Source organism: Petaurus breviceps, unplaced genomic scaffold (genome assembly GCF_028583685.1).
Source record: "Petaurus breviceps papuanus isolate PSGF00001 unplaced genomic scaffold, PetGlider_PUasm1.0 90778, whole genome shotgun sequence".
NCBI lineage: Eukaryota > Metazoa > Chordata > Mammalia > Diprotodontia > Petauridae > Petaurus > Petaurus breviceps.
The window spans coordinates 592345-614348 of NW_027187343.1; the positions used below are offsets into that span (position 1 = coordinate 592345).

Consider the following 22004-nt stretch of genomic DNA (forward strand, 5'->3'; position numbering starts at 1 on the left):
AGTAGGTCAAATAAAATTCTTTCTGTTGCAATATCTTTCATGGAATCTTGAATAATTTTGAGATATGCATAGAAGATACCTTGTTGGAAGAACATTTTTTAAAAAGCAGTGAAAAAGCAGTGTATTATGCTCTACTGAATCAAAGGGTTTTTAAGATAATTAATAAACAATAAGCATAGCAAGATATACATCTTTCAGTCAATTGCGTAATGGTAACTATGTCCTCCAGGTGGAATATTACTTGTAAAAGCCTGTCTCTAATAATACTAATACTTTTATTGAGGATGCTCTCAATTCATACGCAGATTACCATCATAAAAAAAAGTAAGTACATGGGAAAGTTGGCAATAAGTCATTCACATTCTCTAAATAACCTTTTAAAAAGTACTAATCCAGTCCAGGATTTTTTAATATACTTTTCCTATCTTCCTTTCCTTCAGATATCTTATGAATCTATGCATTTGCAACTTTATCACCTTTAGCATGGAACTCATGTAGAGATTTGGTTTAATCTGGCTGTTTTTATTATCTCTGTTCTCTTTAATACCATTTCTCTCTTCTCTATAAACAATGTGGGTTGTTATATGACTATGTGGTTCCAATGTCCTTGACTACAAAGAAAAGAGCTTGTCATCAATATCTTTGTAAATCTTTTTCATTTTTCTTCTATTGTCCTACTTTCATTTTCATCCCTAAATGCTCTCTGGAGGATATTGCTTAGTTGAGTCTCTCACCAAACCTTCTTTAAATTGCTTTTATCCTCCATTACTTCTCTCTGTTTTATAAGGTAATACTGTCCAAAAAACATTCCATTATTCTTTTTTTATAAATTTTCTTCTTAATCTTTTGAAAAATGAACTTAATGAACACCCTCAACCCCCCCAAAGAACATTTCCATATACAATTTTACAAAGTAGTTTGTATCATACAATGGTATATACCTTTTGGCTGTTCTCTCATTCCACTTGGAAGTTAGTCAAGTGTCAGCACACAAAGGTACTTTTTAGGTTCTTTGGCTACCTTGTTATAGTTATTCATTTGCATCAGTTAAACTTCTGTATGAAAGTATTATAGTCTGTGTCATCTTTTTCATCCACATTCCATTTTTTTGTCCTTGGTAATCTGTTTAAATAGCTGTTTTAATTGTATGCTCCTTTTCTAATTCCTATTTTCTCAGCTTTGTACTAATTGCCTTTGCTCTAACTGTACACAAATAGATCTCTGTCCTAACAAGTTGGTGATCATTGATTATCACAAATAGTGGATTCAAGAATGAGTCTCATGCCAGTACTGAGTTATTTTCTACCTGCTAAAATATGATCAATTTCACTTTTTGTAAGTTTATTTGCTTCTCACCGACTCTAATACCTGCTCATTATTTTCTTGAAGAAAGTATTCATGATATATAAGTAAGAGGCTTCTAGGTAGCAAGTCTTTCACTTCTTTGATTTTTTATTTGTAATTCACATTTTCCAACATATTTCTTACTGTCCGCACATGTTTTACATTGCAATCAGCAAGCCATTAAAGTATATGTTGATTTAAAATGTAAGGTATCATTGAATTCTTTGGAGAATTTTTCTTCATACTTTGCAATACAAATTAACACATAAGCTGTAATTACTTTCATGGTGAGCTTTTTGCAAATACTTAATATGGGCACTGAAATACAAGATGATCAAATGTTCTATGAAATGATTTTTCTTGCTACCTTTGGATATACAATAAAACCAACTTCATCAACCACTTAACATTTGCTTTTCCATAATTCCATTTAGCCACAACTTTATTTCTTATGTTTTTACTTGTCAAAACTGACATTCATTGGTCATTTGATAAGTATCTCACATTTAGAATACCCATAGTTAACTATAGACGGCCTAAAAATTGTGTGAGTCTTACCACTGCTGGCTGCTCCCTTTTCATTGTGGAAGTCAGAGGAGGATACAAAGGATTGATGCTTATTTTGTATTATTTCTTTGTTTCATGTGTTGTCATGACCAAAGAATTCATCACCAAGTAACCAGTCTAGATCAAGACTTAGGGAAATAGAGTTGGACTGTAACTAGGACTGTACTCAAAACATTTCCAGCATGATAATGAGGTAAGCCAAATAAATTTAAGTATTTTACATATATTACCTAACATAGAACCACATATAATAATATACTCAGAAAATTTTTTTTAAAATAGGGGCAGCTAGGTGGTGGTGCAGTATATAGAGCACCAGCCCTGGAGTCAGGAAGACCTGAGTTCAAATCTGGTCTCAGACTCTTGACACACTTACTAGCCGTGTGACTTTGGGCAAGTCACTTAACCCCAATTGCCCTCCAAAAAGCAAAATAATAATAATACTGAAGCAGCAATATATTGAACTGACTACATTTTCAATGATTGAGTTATATTTGAAAAAATAATAAAGTATCCACTACTTTTATCCAAGTACCTTAAATATTCTAGAGGCAAACGGAATCTTTCAATAATAATATCTGTGAGAATCATTATTCTTTAATAACATAAATTATAATTTCATTATCATTATAAATAAGAAAAAAATATTATTCTTTACCATCTCTACTGAAGAGGCTGTGTTCTTGCCTTTCCAAACTGGCGTTTTCTGTAAGGAACTGTATTTTTCATTCCATGTGCTGGATAAGCTTCCCTCTGTGATAAAATTACACATCATTAATACAAATTTAAATCCAATCCAATGGAGACATAAAATTTACAAATACTTCGAAGAAAAGGCAATGTGTTACGAGTAAAAAAATGCTAGGTTTAAAGTCAGGAAATTCAGTTCCAATCCCATCCTTTCCACTAACTCAATAGGATAGACAGACAGACATCTATCTCTCTCTGTACTCTGTGTGTGTGTTTGTGTGCGCACAACGCTTGCGTGCACAGAAAAGGGTTTAAATCCTGCCTCAGACCACACTAGCTTAAATAATGTATATAAAGTGCTTTGTAATGTGATAGGGAGATATATAGGAATGAGCTACCACTATTAAACACCTTAGTTTACTCATCAGTAAAGGAGCGGAACCATATGATGCTTATTTTTGCTTTCATTATTTATTATGCGAATATTTTCTCTCATAATAAAAATAGCTCCCTCATATTTGAGACTGAAAGGCATATTAACACAAATCAATTTTTAAAAAATTGTCCTACATATAAACAAGATGTTTTTTTTTCTGAATAACTCCAAAAGTAATTTGAAAAAGTCATTATAATAGATCTTTAACATTCATTTATTTGACAAATGTTTATGGAGCACTTACTAAATGCAAGGTATTGTAATAGGTGTCATAGAAAATTCAAAGATGATACAGTTATGGACCTCAAGAAAATGTAGAGCGTAATAAGATGTAAGGATAAAAATGACAACCTTGAAATTTTTACTTCAATATCTTAAATACCTGCACATGAAAATTAAATTGGGTTGAACATACTCATTTTCTAGTGCCAAAAAATGCAAAGTAAACAGTATAGTAAAGTCAGCATATTAAAGAAAAGATTTCATGCAATAAAAACCTAATACATTAGTTACTTTGTGAAGGTAAATAATATGTACATTTCCAGAGCTGCCCCCTTGAAAAGGCAGTAAGAAAAGGATATTTTTTTCCTGCCAGATAAGTAAAAATCAGACATACATCTTGGAAGACATAGTGTCACTTTAGGCTATAAAAATACCATTCCAGAGTGCTAAAACAGAAAATTTATCTGAAAGAATTAATGTAATTCTAAGAATGTTTAGGTTGGTTCTATTGATCAGTTTCTTTACACAACAAATCCTGTCCAACAGCTATTCTAACATTCTAATATTCTAGCTATTCTAATTCAGTATAATGCACTTGAAGTAGGACAAGACCAAAGAAGAAAGTGCAAAAAACTAAAGCATTTAGTCCTTAATATGCCCTTTTCTTCAGAAAGATAAAAGTAGCATTGAGTATATATTCTAATTAGCTTTGAGTTTATATTTATAAGGAAAAGTTGCTTAGGACCAAGAATATTTATATAGTACATAATACTCTAAGTACAGATGCTTTAAAAATGTATTATTAAATTATAATTACAGGAGAACAATTATACTATATAATTAAAGTCTACAAAGCTGAGAGTACTGTCTTTCTTGAGATTCTTTTAAAACTCAAAAAATCTCCCTAATTCTAATTCCTTAGGCAGAGGTGGGGAACCTGAGGCCTCAAGACTACATGTGGCCCTCTGGGTCCTCATGTGTGGCCCTTTGACTGAATCCAAACTTCACAGAACAAATCCTCTTAATAAAAGGATTTGTTCTATAAAACTTGGACTCAGTCAAAAAGCCATACATACCCAAAGACCTAGAAGACCACATGTGGCCTTGAGGCCACAGGTTCCCTACCTTTGTGGCCTAATGATTACAATTCCTAAAGGACAGAATCTGCATCTTATCTAATATTTGTGTCACTAGTGCCTTGCACAGAATGAACACTTGAAAAATGTTTATTAAATTCAACTGAATTAACAAGGTTTCTTACATATCTAATGATTAATCCATCTAAAATATATTGTATAAATTAAAAGTATTCATGTTATCTAAATAATAACTAGAGCCATAATGTATCAGATTAATATCTATTAACAGAAAAGAACAGACATCATGGGCATATCCCACATGAGGTTGCAATAACCTCCCTAATACATTATAATTAAACACCATAAAGATGCAAAACTGTGGAAATCACACTTATAAAACACTATGTGATAATCTCCTATACTATCATTTTACCTAATTTCTGTAGAACCAATTAATGACATTATGGAGACTGCCCTTCTAAAATTGCTTTGCAATAAGTGCACATGCAGATTAATTTTAAATCAGTTAGTTATCAATCTTTAATTTAGGCCATTTTTAAAAAATCACACTTCTTACCTTTTAAACTAACAAGTGCTTTTGCTGAAGAACCTGAAATTAAAAATAAATAAATTAATGCCCACCAAAAAAGTCTTCGTATCAAATATATCAAGAGAATTTGAAATCCAAAATAGGAAGAGTCAATACATGAAGGACTGTGAAAAGATGGACATGCTGATGCATTGTTGAAGGAGCTATAAAAAATTCTAATCAGTTTGGAAAGCAATCTGAAGTTGTGTAAAAAAAAAAAAATCACTAAAAAGTCTTTATTCTTGACCCAAAGATACCACTACTAAGTATATACTTCAATCAATCAGTCAACGTTCATTAAACACCTATGTGCCAGACAATGTGCTAAGCACTCAGGATACAAAAAGCTGCAAAAGACAGTTCCTGCCTTCAAGGGGCTCACAACCTAATGGGAGAGAAAACTTACAAATTAAGTATACACAAAGCCTGCCATATACGGGATAAATGGGAAATAGTTAACAGAAGAAGATACTAGAATTAAGACAGGTTGGGGAAGGCTTACAGTAAAAGATGAGATTTTAGTTGGGACTCAAAGGAAGCCAGGACAGTCAGTAGGCAGAGTAGAGGAGGGAATAGCTTTCCAAGTATGGGGTCAGCCAGAGAAAATGCCTATAACTGAGAGATGGACTGTCTAGTTCATGGAATGGAGACTAGTGTCCCTGGACTGAAGAATATGTGTTGGGGAGTATGGTGTAAGAAAAGACTGGAAAGGTAGGAGGGAACTAGATTATGAAGGGCTTTGAATGCCAAACAGCATTTTTTATTTGGTCCTGAAGACAGTAAGAAGCCAGTGAAGTTTATTTGAGGGTATGCGTGTGCATGTGCTGGAGAGTCTTGAGACAGGCAGACCCACCTACAAGCTACTGTAGTAGGCATTCAGTAATCAGGGTCTACACTAGAGTGGTGTCCGTATCAGAGGAGAGAAGTATACACACACATACACGCACACACACACACACACACACACACACACACGAATATGTATATGAGAGATGAAGCAATGGTGAAATCAACAGGCATTAGCAACAGATTGGACATAGGGGGGTGAGAGATAGTGAGGAGTCTGGGTAACTCTTCACTTAGGAACCCAAGGGACTGGGATGATGGTGTTGCCCTGTACAGTAAGATGAAAAGTGGGGAATTGAACAGGAGTTGAGGGAAAGGTAACAAGTTCTGTTTTGGGCACAGTAAGTTTAAGATGTCTACTGGACTTCCAGTTTGAGACGTCTGAAAGGCAGTTGGAGGTACGAGACTGGAGATCAGCAGAGAGTTTGGGACAATATATTTATAGCACTTTTCTGTAGTAGTAAAAACTGGAAATAAAGTAGATGTCTACTGATTTGGAAATGCCTAACTAAATTATGGTACATGAATGCAACAGAGTATTATTGTGCTGTTATAATATTAATACACAGTAATATTCTGTTGCATTCATATACCATAATATTTTAAAATATTTATAAAGTACTTTAAAGTTTGCAAAACAGCATCTATATAAATGTTATCTCGTTTGATCCTCACAAAAACCCTAGGAGGTAGGTGCTATTATTATTCCCATTTTACAGATGAAGAAACTGAGATTGAAAGAGGTTAAGCAATTTGCTTTGCATAACACAGCTAGTGTTTCAGGCATGAATTGAACTTAAGTCTTCCTGACCTCAAGTTTATTCTATCACTAGGCCACTTAGCTTCCATAAAAAATTATGGGCATGATGAAAATAAAAAAAAGCATGGGAAGACTTATATGAATTGATGCAAAGCAAAGTAAACAAAACCAGGAAAACAATATTATAGGACTACAAAAATGTGAATTCATAGCATAATAACCACAAAAGAACTGAAATTTAATACTGCACAATAAAACTGACCAAATTTATTGAGAAGAAAACTGATCCCTGCTTCTTTGCAGAGGTGGAAGAGGATGGATACTGAAATACTGCATATAAGATCAGATTTTTTTTTATATTTTAATTAGTTTTACAGAACTTTCTCCCTTCCTCTTTTTTTTATGTTTTATTTTTAAAAAGATGACTCTCTAAAAGTGGGTGGTAGGAGATCTAAAGTAGAAAACGTAAATGATGTAAAAACAAAAACAATTTCAATTAAAAAAGAAAAACAATACATCTCTGCCCCAGCCAGATTATGATTTTAGTACAGAACATCTCAAATTACCACAATCCTTTTTCTCTAAAAGTGCAAAATGGGGGCCTGTGATATCATGGGCAATCAAATTAAAATCTTTCTTCAGAATTCAGGAAACTATCCTGTAAAAAACAGAAGGTTCATAAGCTAAAAATCTGAAAGAAAAGGTAGTTTGAAGTTGGCAGCACAGTTAAAAGTGGAAGCAGCACTCAACTTTGAGTCAGAAGACCTGTGATCATGCTCCATGACATACTAGCTGTGTCCTGCTAGTGAATCAGCATCTCTAAATCTGTTTCCTTTTTCTAAAATGGGAATAATCCACTCTGCACTACTCACTCCACCCCACCTCCGTGTGTGTGTATGTAATAAAAGTACTTTGTAAACTTAAAGCATTATAAAAATGGAGATTATTACCTACAAAATAGGAATGATTACATACATTATTTGCCCCATATAAAGGTATAGTGAGAAACAAATAAGACATTATATGTGATAATACATTGTAACAATAAAGCACCATTATATATAAGGTACTATTATTATTCATATTCCTCTACAAGAACCTGATACTTGATTATGGCATAAAAATGAACCCAAATTCTTGAGGATATGCTAGAAGACAGCACAAACTCAGGTAAATGCTATACCAAGTCTCAGGTGGTAAGAATTATAACTCTAGGTTTGACAATCAAGTATATGGGAAAAGTACTGGACTTGGCATAAAAGAACCCAGTTCCTGTATTTACAGCAAACCTAAAACGTAAGTCATCTATCAGGTTCCAAGTTAACTACTTTTTCTACTCTATCATTCATTTGCTTACGGCTTTATCTCTTTTTGTGGATTCACAGTTTATATTCCTTTATATTTTATGTACCATAAGAGGATGACCTTGGACAAGTCACTGTCAACTGCTCCTGATAGAAATGGTTGAACTAATTTCTAGGGTCCCTTTTCATTTTAAATCTTATGATCCTATTAACATGGACCTAGAGACACATTGTGTGTGTTATTCAATGATTCAGTAGCTAGTTATAGACAGCCATTGAAAAGTTAGCTACCAAAAAATAAAATAAAATAAAATAAAAAAGGGGTGGCTAGGTGGCGCAATGAATAGAGCACTGGCCCTGGAATCAGGAGGACCTGAGTTCAAATTTGGCCTCAGACACTTGACACACTTACTAGCTGTGTGACATTGGGCTTAACACCAATTGCCCTCCAAAAAGCAAAAAAAAAAATATATATATATATATATATACATATATAAAGAAAAATTAGCTACCAGTAATGAATTTTATTCAACCAATAAAGGTTGTCTGAAGAATCTTTTGAAGTACTTAAGTAATTCATTATTATTGTTGTTCGCTATTATTATTGTCATGTTATTATTATTATTGTCATGTTATTATTATCATCATCATCATCATCATTATTATTATTATAGTCAAGCCCCTGGGAGTAGATTAACCATCACAGACAACTAATAAGGTATAAGAATAAAATAAATTAAATGAACTAAAAAACATAGCATAATGTGCACAATTCCCTTCATACACTCCTCTGTCACTGATTTTTACTGATAAAGGAAGTGGCGATATAAACAAACCACCCCCAATGAAGGTCAAAACTCCAAGGGATTATAATAGTGTAAGTGTAGCTAAGGAGCCAACTTTTGGAAGGCTGGTTAGTGTCTACCCATGCCCTTCCGGCACTTTTGGCAAATAGTCATATGTTTATCTTCAGAATTGTTCTGGGCAACTGACAATAAGAGGACTCTACTTGACGGACAGAGTTAAGGAAATAATATATATATACTAGATAGACAGGGGAAAGTAGATAAATAAATATGCTAAAAATAAGCAGTCTAGTCAAATTAAAATAGCACCTTAAAAGTAATCAAAGTTCATTTAGAGAGGGCCAGGTTATGAAGGGCTTTAAAAGCCAGAGGATTTTATATTTGGTCATGGAGGTAAGAAGAAGCCACTGGAGCTTATTGAATAGGTTTGGTGACATGGTCAGACTTGTGCGTTTAGGAGGATTACCTTGATAGCTAAGTGGTGGATGAACGTCGAAGAAACTTGAGGCAAGGTGCCCAATCAGAAGGCTGTGTGTTTAAAACAGAAATCATTATCTTTTCCCCAACCTTCCTCTCTTCCCAACTTTCCTGTTATTGTTATTGTCCATATTGTCTCCCAGTGACTGTAACATCTTCAACTACTCACATAATTCACTGCCAAATACTGTTGTTTCTACTTCATAGCATTTTTAGAACACATTCTTTTCCCCTTTTTTTACAGAGCCACCACCCTAATTAAGACTCATATCACCTTTTTCTTGCCCTCTTTCAATAGTGGGGATGCATATTCTGAAAAAAGTTAGAATTAGGAAGAATATGATCACTGTCTTCAGGCATATAATATATCATGTCAAAAAGTGATTAGAAATATTCTGCTTGTACTCAGAAAGCAGAACTAGGAGCAAAGGGTGGAATTTACAAAAGGAAGATTTAGGTTTGCTTTAAGTAAAACCTACCTAATACTTAGAATTATCCAAAAGTTTATTCCACTTTTTTTATTCCACTGGGGTGGTAGCAAGATCTTCCACACTACAGGTCTTCAAGCAAAGACCTGGTGACCAGCCTTATCTCAAAGACACCTAGCACTGGTGCCTTTTATATAGTCTATATTTCAGCCAAAAGAAGGCAATTCTCAGTTCTCTGTTTTGCTGTCTCACCTTCTTATTTTTTGCTCACATTGCCTATTCTTTTTTTTTTTTTTAAAGCAATCAGGGTTAAGTAACTTGCTCAAGGTTACACAGCCATTATATTTCTGGGTGTAGTGCTGAGTGTCTGAGCCTGGGATTCAATTTCCAGGTCATCCCAACACTGCACATTGCCAATTCTTGAAGTGGACTTCCTTTCCTCCCATTATTTAAGTCTCATAGCACAGTTCTGTTGTCTAGACAAGCATGAAGGATGTATGGTATTAGGATATTAAAACAGCTCCTAAATGATAAAACAAAATGATCACAAACACAATGAGCAGACATGCCATAAAGTTTAGTTTCCTTATTTGTAAAATGAGACAAATGGACCAAATAATAATTAACAGATATACTTCTAGTCCCTGGACTTGCTAAAATTTAGCTCCACACTGCTGATTACTAGGAAGGAAGGAAGCAAACAAGCAAGCAAAGACGATAGCTTAGGGAGGGAGGGAAGGAAGGAACAAGTATTTATCAAGCACTTCCTATATGGCAGACACTGTGCTAAATGCTTTACAAATATCTCATTGGTCTTGACAATAATTCTAGGAGGTAGGCACTATTATCATCCCTATTTACAACAGAGGACACCAAGACAGACAGAGGTTAAATGACTTGTCCAAGGACACACAGCTACTAAGTGTTTGAGGCCATTTTTGAACTCAGGTCTTCCTCACTCCCAAGTCCAGTGCTCTGTCCAATATACCACCATAGGCAATCAGGTTTTGATAATGATAATTTTGCATTCCATGAAACAGAACCATATAGTTTATCAAAGAATGGCTAGAATTACAAACTTGCATAAGGTCCATAATTCCTCAATGTGGAAAGGATGTTACAAAATCAACTGAGTGAAGTTGGCTTATTTTGTTGAGCCCTCCCAATCTACCTCTCTAAACAATTTGAAAAAGTACATCAAACTGAATTCTGAGCAGAATAACGAAGAAAATGTCACAGTGAGTAATTTTTCCAACCCAGGGCACCTGAGGAAGATAGAAAGAGAGGTCTATGGACACTAGAGTGGGTACTAGCCTGGAGTGTGCATGAAGCACCACTGGCTATGGGAAGGGGTTCAACAAAGCACAGGCCCTACTTGAGTATCTTAAGTTCCTGGGAAGAGAGGAGTAAATGAGCTAAGAGGGAAGTACAATTTGGGTAAAGACCAAAGCACACACTAGGAGGGCAATGACAAAAATCACACCCCAAATCATACCACTTAGCAAGGATGAAAAACTTACAGGCACCCAGACCTAGCTGTGAAAACACAAGACATGAAAGCCTGAAGCTCAGGCTAGTAATGATGCTCCCTCACCTGTCCCTGCTTACCAGAGCCCATAACATAAAGTTCAAAAGCAAGGAATAGGCTAGAAAAATGAGCAATAACAAAAAAAAAAGGACCATGATCATAAAAAAACTACTGTGGTGACAAGGAAACTCAAGATATATTCTCAAGAAAAAGATAAAGGCTTGAAAACATTTCAAAGCCTCAAAGAAACATGCAGACTGGATACAAGCCCAACAGGAATTCCTAAAAGAGCTAAAGAAACAGATTTTGTTTTAAAAAGAGCAAAAAGACCCATTATTTCAAAATTCAAATAAGAGCAGTAGAAGGAAAAAAAAGCCAAAAAATAAAGTGAAAAAAAAAAAGAGCAGTAGAAGACAAGTTATGAAAAGAAATGAGAGCAACGCAAGAAAAATATGAAAAGATTTAACAGCTTGGTAAAAGAGGCATAAAAATACTGAAGACAACATAATTAGTATGGAAATAAGTTTTATATGATTACACATATATAATCTATATTAAATTGCTTACCATTTTAAGGAGGGGGAAGGAAAGGAAGGAGAAAATTTAGAACTCAAAACATTTTTTAAATGGATGTTAAAAATTGCCTTTACATGTAATTGGAAAAAATAAAATGCCATTTTTAAAAACAGTGAAGAAAAGAACTCCTTAAAAAATCAGAACTGGGCAAATGGTAAAAGAGGTACAAAAAACAAATACTGAGGAAAACAACTCCTTTAAAATCAGAATTGGCCAAATGGCAAAAGTTAGGCCCCCCCCCAAAAAAAAAATTTTTTAAATAAAACAAAATAAAACTAAAGAAAGTTAACTCCTTAAAAATTAGAACTGCTCAAGTGGAAGCTAATGACTCCATAAGGCAAAATCAAAATAATGAAAACATGAAAGAAAAATGTGAAATATCTCAAAGGAAAAACAACTGACCTAGAAAATTAATTAAGGAGGGATAATATAAGAATTACTAGGCTAGCTAAAAGCAACAATTATAGGGCGGCTAGGTGGCAATACAACACCAGCCCTGGAGTCAGGAGGACCTGAGTTCAAATCCAGACTCAGACATGTAACATACACACAAAAACTAGCCGTGTGACCTTGGCCAAGTCACTTAACCCCAATTACCCTCCAAAAAGCAAAAAAAAAAAAGAACCTTCATTATAGGGGTGGCTAGGTGGTGTAGTGAATAGAGCATTGGCCCTGGAGTCAGGAGGACCTGAATTCAAATCTGGCCTCAGACACCTAACACATTTACTAGCCATGTGACTTTGGGCAAGTCACTTAACCCCAATTGCCCTCCAAAAAAAAAGGCAAAAAAATATAAATTATAAAAGCAATGATCATAAAAAGAGCCTACTCATCATATTTCAAGAAATTATAAAGGCAAACTACCTAGATATCACAACTAGAAGGCAAAGCAGAAACTGAAAGAAACCTCTCATCACCTCACCTCCTGAAAGAGATACCCAAATGAAAACTCCCAGAAATATTAAAAGTCAAATTCCAGAACTCCCAGGTCAAGTAGAAAGTACTACAAGCAGCCAGGATGAAACCATTCAAATTTTATAGAAACAACAGTCAGGAACACAAGCTATAGCTGCTACCACTGTAAAGTAGCAGAGGGCTTAGAATATGATATTCCTGAAGGCAAAGGAAAGAGCTAGGATTACAACCAAGAATAACCTATCCAGCAAAACTGAGTATAAACCTATGGGGAGGAAATGGATATGTAATGAAATAGAAGACTTTCAAACATTCCTGATGAAAAGACCAGAGCTGAACAGAAAATCTGACATTCAAACACAAAACTCAAGAGAAATATAAAAAGGTAAACATGAATGAATAATTATCAGGGATTTTATAAGGTTAATAAACAGCTGACATTTCTATATGGGAAGGTAATGTATACGGAAACCCTAAGAATTCTATCATAATGGCAGATAGAAAGAGTCTACTTAGAGAGAAGGCATGGGAGTGAGTCTATTATATTGGGAAGATTTCAAAAGAAGAAAATACACACATACACACACACACGGGTAGAGAATTTGATCTTACTCAACAGGGAAATAAACAAAATAATCCTAAAGAATAAGTGGGGCAAAGAACAAATAACAGAAAAATCAGTAATTTCATTGAAGATAATAAGAAGGCAATCTACCTAAATTTGTGGGAAGCAGCCAAAGAAGTACTTAAAAAAAATTTTATCTCTAAATGCTTACATAAATAAAAGAAAGAGTAAATTGACAAATAGGGCATGCAACTAAAAAAATTAGAAAAGGAACAAATTTTAAATCCTCAATTAAACACTAAAATAGAAGTCCTAAAAACCAAAGGATTAGTAAAAATGGAGAGCTAAAAAAGAAAAACATTGATTAACAAATAAAACCTAGAGCTAGTTTTATTTAAAAAATAAATAAATAAAACAGATGAACTATTGACTAATTTAATTTTTAAAAATCCAAATTGCTAGTATAAAAAATGAAATGTACAAACCACCAATAAAGAAGAAATTAAAGGAATTATTAAAAACTACTTTGCCTAACTAAATATCAATTGAATTCACAATCTAAATGAAATAGATGAATACTCGCAAAAATATAAGTTTCCCAGATTAACAGAAGAAATAGAATACCTAAATAACTCTATTTTGGAAAAATATATCGAATAAGTCATATACAAAATCCCTAAAAAACAACAAACCAACACAAACCCAAGACCATATGGATTTAGAAATGAATTCTACCAAACATTTAAAGAACAATTAATTCTATTATTATATAAACTGTTTGAAAAAATAGGAAAGGAGTCTTACCAAATTCTTTCTTATGACACAAAACATGGTTTTGATACTTAAACCAAGGAGAGCAAAAAGCAGAGAAAGAAAACTACAGAACAATTTCCCTAATGAATAATAAACAATAATATAATAAAATCACAGAAATATATCATAACGATCAGGCTATATCAATATATCAACTTATATAAATACATCACAAAGATTTTTTAAAAAGAAAATTAAATTACCAGTATAAAAAAATGAAAACAGTGAATGTTACAACCAATGAAGATAAGATTAAAGCAATTATTAAGAACTATTTTGCCCAATTATAAGCCAATAAAACTGACAATCTAAGTAAAATGAGTGAATGGTCACAAAAATATAAATTGACCACTATGACCAGGCTGGATTTATACCAGGAATGCAGGGATGATTCAATATTAGGAAAACTATAAGCATAATTGGCCATATCAATAACATTAACAACAAAACCATACAATTATATCAACAAATGCAGAAGAATCTTTTGACAAATTACTACACCCATTCCTATTAAAAACACTAGAAAGCACAGGAATAAGTGGAATTTTTCTTAATATGTAGTATCTATCTAAAGCCAAGAGAAAGTATTATTCCAATGAAGATAAACTAGGAGCTTTTCAAGCAAGATGTAGGGTAAAGCAAGATTTTCCATGATCACTACTATTATTCAATATTGTACTGGAAATGAGAGCTATAGCAACAAGACAAGAAAAAGAAATGGTAGTGAATAAGCACAGGCAAGGAGTAAACAAAACTTACACATTTTGCTAGGTGGTACACTAGACAGAGAATTAGGCTTGGAGTAAGGGATGACCGAAGTTGAAATTTGACCTCAGAAACTTACTAGTTTGTGTGAACCTGGGCAAGTTGCTTAACTTTTATTTGTTTCAGTTTCCTCACCTATAAAATGGAGATAATAATAATAGTACCTACCTCCCCACATTGTTTTAAAGATCAAATGAGATAATTGTAAAGCACTTACCACTTTAGCTGGTACACTATAAATGCTATATAAATGTTAGCATCTAAACCTAGAAAACCCTGAAGAGTCAATTAAAAAACTAGTTGAAATTATGAAAAACTTTGGAAAAGTTGCATATATAAAACAAACCCACACAAATCATCAGCATTCCATATCACCAACAAAATTCAGCAGGAAGAGACAGAAAGAGAAATTCCATTTTAAAATAACTGTGGGGGATGCTGTGGATGGGTGGAGCCAAGATAGCAGAGTAGAAGCACAACTTTGGCGTGGGCTCCCCTCCAATCATTTCCAATACATGTAAAAAAATGACTCTAACAAACTTTAGAAGCTCCCACTGAAAGAAGCCTAGCAGGCCCACAGGAAGGATCTCTCACACCAGGCTGGGAGCTGAGCTTAGTACAGCACCATGTGAGCCACATGGTTCTTGGCCCCAGGGCGGCCCTGACCAGCGGTGGGCCTGGAGCAGACTTCAGGAGAGAGAATTACTAGCAGCTGTGGTGGTTTCCAGAATTAACCCATAAAAGTAAAAAAGAAAGTAAAAAGTCACTGTGGAACTTTGTAGGAACAGGGGGATTGAGAGTGTAGTCCGGCCCCTGTCCCCAGGATGAGAAGCAACTGAGGTGGGGCAGCCATGTAGCTGCCTTTGCCTGGCTGTCTCAGGAGCTCCTGGCTTGCAGACCGTAGGGGGACCAAGCAACCATTCAGAGGGTAATCCCTCTTGCTTTAACCTGCTTGGATCTGGATGGCAGTCTTGGGTGGTGGTCCTGGGGTATGTGACCAGTGAGTCAGAGCATGTAGAGAGGGTGCCCATCTAATAGCTCCAGCAGCTGCAAAAACCCCAGTGATTTGGGACAAGCTGTCTCCACTGTGGAAGCAGAGTTCTACTGTGGCAAAGAGCTCAAAAGTTAAGTAATTGACTAGCAAGATGAGCAAGCCCAGGAAATGTAATCAAACCATAGATTCCTTTCTTGGGGACAAAAAAGATCAAGGCATGGAGTGGGAGGAAGACAGCGAAGTCAGAATTCCTACATCAAAAGCATCCAAGAAAAATATGAACTGCTTACAAGCCAGGGAGGAGCTCAAGAAGGATTTTGAAAATCAAGTAAGATAAGTGGAGGAAAATTGGGAAGAGAAATGAGAATGATGCAAGAAAATCATGAAAAGTGAGTCAACAGCCTGCTAAAGGAGAAGCACAAATACTGAAGAAAAGAACACCTTAAAAAACAGACTAACTCAAATGGCAAAAAGAGGCTCAAAAAGCCAGTGAAGAGAAGAATGCCTTAAAAAGACAAATTTGCCAGATGGGAAAGGAATTTCAAAAATTCACTTAAGAGAGTAACTCCTTCAAAATAAGATTAGAGCAATTGGAAGCTAATGACTTTATGAGAAATCAAGATACTATAAAACAGATCCAAACAAATGAAAAAATAGAAGGCAACGTGAAATATCTCATTGGAAAAACCACTGACATGGAAACTAGATCCAGGAGAGATAATTTAAAAATTATTGGATTACCTGAAAGCCATGATCAAAAAGAGGCCAGACACCATCTTTCAAGAAATTATCAAGCAAAACAGCCCCGATATTTCAGAACCAGGGGGCAAAACAGAAACTGAAAGAATTCACCAATCTCCTCTTGAAAAAGATCCAAAAAAGAAAACTCCTAGGCATATTATAGCCAAATTTCAGAGTTCCCAGGTCAAAGAGAAAATACTACAGTCAGGAAGAAACAATTTGAGTATTGTGGAAACATGATCAGGATAACACAAGATCTAGCAGCTTCTACATGAAGGGACTGAAGGGCTTGGAATATGATATTCTGGAGGTCAAAGGAGCTAGGACTAAAACCAATAATCACCTATGCAACAAAACTGAGTATATAGGGGAAAATACGGTCATTCAAAGAAATAGAGGATTTTCAAGCATTCTTGATGAAAAAACCATAGTGGAACAGAAAATCTGACTTTCAAATACAAGAAACAAGAGAAGCATGAGAAGGTAAACAGGAAAAAGAAATCATAAGGAATTTATTAAAGTTGAACTATTTACATTCCTACATGGAAAAACAATTATTGTAACTCATAAGACTTTTCTCAATATGAGGATAGTTGAAGGTAATATATGTGTATATATGTATACATACATATATATTATATATAGGAGGGTGTATGTATATAAATATATATGTGAGTGTGGGTATATGTATGTTCATGTATACATGGAGGGCACAGGGTGAGTTTCATATGAAGGGATGATATCTTAAAAATAAAATTAAGAGGTGAGAAGAATTTATTGGGAGGAGGAGAAAGGAGCAGATGGATTAGGGCAAATTTTCTCATATAAAAGAGGCAAGAGAAAACTGTTACAACGGAGGGGAAGAACAGAAAAGTGAAAGGAAATGAAACAATCTTATTCTCATTGAGTTTGGCTTAAGGAGGGAATAACATACACACTCAATCGGGTATCTTACCCTATAGGAAAATAGGGGGATAGCGTATAGGAGGGGGGATGACAGAAGGGAGGGCAGATTGGGGGAGAGGGTAGTTAGAAGCAAACATTTTTGAAAAAGGATAGGGTCAAAGAAGAAAATGGAATAAGTGGGGGGCAGGATAGGATGGAGGGAAATATAGTTGGTTTTTCACACTATGACAACTATGGAAATGATTTGGGTAACTGTACATGTACAACCTATATTAAAAAAAATGTGTTTTTACATGCAACTGAGAAATAAGATGTACAGGTACTGGGGTATAGAGATCCATCTTGCCCTGCTAGAAAGTTAGGGAGGTGATGGGGGAAAATAGACTGGGGGAAGGTGTATTCAGTGGGCTTGCTATTTTGGGGTGGGGGCAGGAAAAAGATGGGGAGGAAAAATTGTAATTAAAAATCTTGTGGAAATGAATGTTGAGAACTAAAAATAAATAAATAAATTTAAGAATTAAAAAAAAACATATATATAACTGCAGGGATGTCTAGGTGGTGCAGTGAATAGAGCACTGGCCCTGGAGTCAGGAGGATCGAGTCCAAATCTGACCTCAGATGCATAACACTTACTAGTTGTGTGACCTTGGACAAATCATTTAACCCATTTGCCCTGCGTTACCCCCTCCAAAAAAGGCCAAGAAAACCCAAAACTGCAGTCAATATAAAATACTTGGGAATCCAGATGACAAGATACACACAGGAATTATATCAACACAATTTCAAAATATTCTTCACATAAATACATATCTAAATAGAGAAATATTAATTGCTCATGAAAAGGCTGAGCCAATAGAATAAAAATGACATTACTAAGTTAATTTACTTATTCAGTGACATACCTATCAAACTACCAAAGAATTACTTTACAGACCTAGAAAACAATAACAAAATGCATCTGGAGGGAAAATAAGGTCAAGGATCAAAAGAATCAATGAAAAAAAGATATGAAGGAAAGGGGCCTAGAAATACCACATATCAAACTACATTACAAAGCAATAATCATCAAAACAATTCGTAACTGGGTAAGAAATAGTATGGTTAATCAGTGGAACAAATTAGGTACACAATATGCAGAAGCAAATTAGCCTAATCTAGCATTTGATAACCCCAAAGATCCCTGCTACTAGGAAAGAACTCCTATTTGACAAAAACTGCTGGAAAAACTGGAAAGTAGTCTAGCAGAAACTAGGGATTAGGTATAGACCAATAAACTCACACTATATACCAAGATAAGCTCAAAATGGATAGATATTTTAGACACAAAGGATGATATTATAAGCAAATTAGGGGAGTGTGGAAGAAATTATCAGTCAGATATATGGATAGGGGAAGAGCTCATGACTAAGCAAGATATAGAAGTTCACAGGAGGTGAAATGGATAATTTTGATTATATGAAATTTAAAAAATTTTGCACACACAAAACCAACACAGCCAAAATTAGAAAAGTAGGAAACTGGGGAACAATTTTTGCATCAAGTTTCTCTGATAAAGGTCTCATTTCTCAAATATACAGAGAACTGAACTAAACTTATGACAACAGGATCTGTTCTCCAGTTGATAAATGGTCAAAGAATATGAATAGGCAATATTCAGAGGAAGAAATCAAAGTTATCACTAGTCTTATGAAAAATGCTCTAAATCACCAATAATTAGAGAAATGCAAATTTAAAAAAATCTGAGGTACCACCTCTGTAAGCAGCAAGCACCCCAAGTGTCCTCAGGTTTGCTGCCAACATAGGTTCTTGGATCTGCTTTGATAAAGGAAAGCAACTCAAAATGGGTTAACAAGCTTACTTTAATCAGTAAAATATGTATCATTTACCTAGTTCAGGGGAAAAAGGTCAGCACCCCAAACTTCAGAATACACAGACAGAATTATCAAGACAGAGGAAAAGATCAAGTAGACAGTTTCCAAACTGTCCAACCATTACATCCATACCAAATCAACATCTGGGTTTCAACATGTGGGTTTTTCAAAGCCGGGAGACTCTCAACAACGGCTTCCTAGAGTTTCATCTGATCAAATCACAGAACACTTCTCAAAGTGCGCCCCAAAACAAAGCTACACATCAGGGCTTATATAGCCTTCTCCTGGCTCAGAGAATGTAACAACTTTATTGACTCACTGACCAATCAAAAAGTATCTACTGAAAAACAAGCCTCCCACCCCAGGCTCCAGGTGCACTTTAGCCTAGGGGCAGGGAAGATCTTTAAATTTACATTCCCATTAGACTGGCAAAGATGACAGAAAAGAAAAATGACAAGTGGAGGCAGGGATGTGGGAAAATAGTATACTAATGCACTATTTGTAGAACTGTAAAACAGTCCAACCATTCTAGAGAAAAATTTGGAACTACTGCCCAAAGGGCTATAAAACCATGCATAATACCCTATGATACAGCAATACTGCCACTAGGTCTATGCCCCAAAGAGAGGGAACAAAAAGGACCCATATGTACAAAAATATTTATAGGAGCTCTTTTTGTGGTGGCAAAGAATTGGAAATTGAGGGGATGTCCATCATCTGTGGAATGGCTAAACAAGTTACATTATATAGATGTGATGAAATACTATTGTACTGTAAGAAATAATGAAAGAGATGGTTTCAGAAAAACCTGGGAAGACCTATATGCACTGATGCAAAGAGAAACAGGCAGAACCATATGAACAATCTAGACAGTAACAACAACATTATAAAGGAAAATCAACTGTGAAAGACTTAGTAACTGATTAATATAATGATGATGACCACAGAGAACTAATGACTGCAGATTAAGGCATCCCCCCTCCCTTTATTTTTTGCTTTAATTTTTTTCCTGGTATATGGCTAATGAGGAAATGTGCTTTGCATGACTGTATATGTATATAATGTATATGTATAAAGATATTGTATTTCTTGCCTTCTCAATAGGTGAGACAGGGAGTGGAGAAAGGGAAAGAATATAAAAAAAAAAAGGATAACTTTTCTACTTCTGTCACTATTTAAAGTTCCTCTCTCCCAGGCATGAGTATCAAAATCTCAAAGTCAGCATTGAACTATCCCTGGCTTCTACAAATGTGCAACAAATTACTGAGATTTATCAAGTACACCTTCATAATCAGTTAATTATCTGATTTAGAACCAAAAGAGTAATACTAACGGACTAAAGTATTATTCCAATGTCTCATCGTGGTGTAAAGGTGATCTGGGGTTTCTGAAGACTCTACTAGCTAGCACAGTACAAACTACAGCAGATTCTACAATGGAGAAAAGACTTCTAGCAAACTCTTAGCAAGCAGGAAGCAACTTAGGTGACTCTGTGGATAGCATGCTGGGCCCGCAGTCAGGAAGACCTGAATGCAAATATGACCTCAGACATGCATTAGCTGTGTGACCCTGGGTAAGTCACTCAACCTCTGTTTGCCTTAATCTACTGGAGAAAGAAATGGCAAACCATGTCAGTATCTTTGCCAAGAAAACTCTATACAGAGTCATGAAGAGTTGGACATTACTAAATAACAATATCATTCTTGGTGATGAATATCTGTTTTCTTACTAGACTAGCTAAATATGGAAAGACTTCTCTTCAGAAGGCTGGTGATGAATTATTTGGCAAAGGCAATCCATACAACAAAGAAAAATACAAAATTGTCCTTAGTCCTGTATTATCTTCCTTCCACATCGTTAGCAATGGTAATGAAGTGGCAAAAAAGGAGGGCAAATAGTTCTAAGGATCATAATAGCTACTAGATGACCTAGAAGCATAAAAATTGAATTATTCCTATGATGAACATAAGAAACTTGTTCAGGGACTAATGAATGGCCATACTAGTTAAGGAAATGAATGATATTAATTTCAATAGTCTCACTATAAATTAAACTAAAAGACAAAAAGCTGCTATAAAACTGAAAGATGACTCACAGGCTCTCCTTAGAGAAGCAAATAAAAGAGTTTGAAAAGTTGGTTTTATCATGTGTCCCAAAGCAAAGAGATATATTTAATAGGACACTTAGTCACCTTGTAGAGTGCAGTGTTTGTGATAACATATCTTTGTGTAAAAAGATAACCATTAAGATGACCCAGTTGTGCCAGTGTGTGTGCAACTACTATATAGTTTATGTACCAATAACTGTTTTGCAGGTAAAGAAATTTCAAACCAAGGGGCAGCTAGGTGGCACAGTGAATAGAGCACTGGCCCTGGAGTCAGGAGGACCTGAGTTTAAATTCGGACTCATACATTTAACACTCACTAGCTGTGTGACCTTGAGCAAGTCACTTAACCCCAATTGCCCTGCCCTCCCCCCTCCAAAAAGCAAAAAACAAAACAAAACAAAATTCTACATTGAATAATACCTACCAAATTAACAAATAGCTAAATACTCTGACAATGCAAGCAGAAGCCTAGAGAAAGATGATGTAAAACGTTGGAAAACATGGCTGAGAGTAACAAAATTTATCTAGAGGAATCAATTCTAGAGGAGGTCAATAATTTCAAAGGAAATCATGAAAAAAGAAGGGGAAAAATACCAGGTCTCAAACTATACTACAAAGCAATAAAAATCACAACTATTTGGTACTGGTTTAAAAAAAAACAGAAAAGTTGGCTGG

At 35.0% G+C, this 22004-nt stretch overlaps 1 protein-coding gene across 2 annotated transcripts in view; it reads right to left on the minus strand.

Annotated features, from left to right (window-relative positions):
- The window catches only part of LIN9 (lin-9 DREAM MuvB core complex component), an 89350-nt gene that overhangs the window by 51277 nt on the left and 16069 nt on the right, over window positions 1-22004 (minus strand). For both annotated transcript variants that reach the window (XM_069069103.1, XM_069069102.1), the window contains exons 2-3: window positions 4916-4948; window positions 2570-2664 (exon numbers count right to left, since the gene is read on the minus strand). In XM_069069103.1, the coding sequence (XP_068925204.1) occupies window positions 2570-2664; window positions 4916-4948 (128 nt within the window). The remainder of the gene's footprint in view (window positions 1-2569; window positions 2665-4915; window positions 4949-22004) is intronic.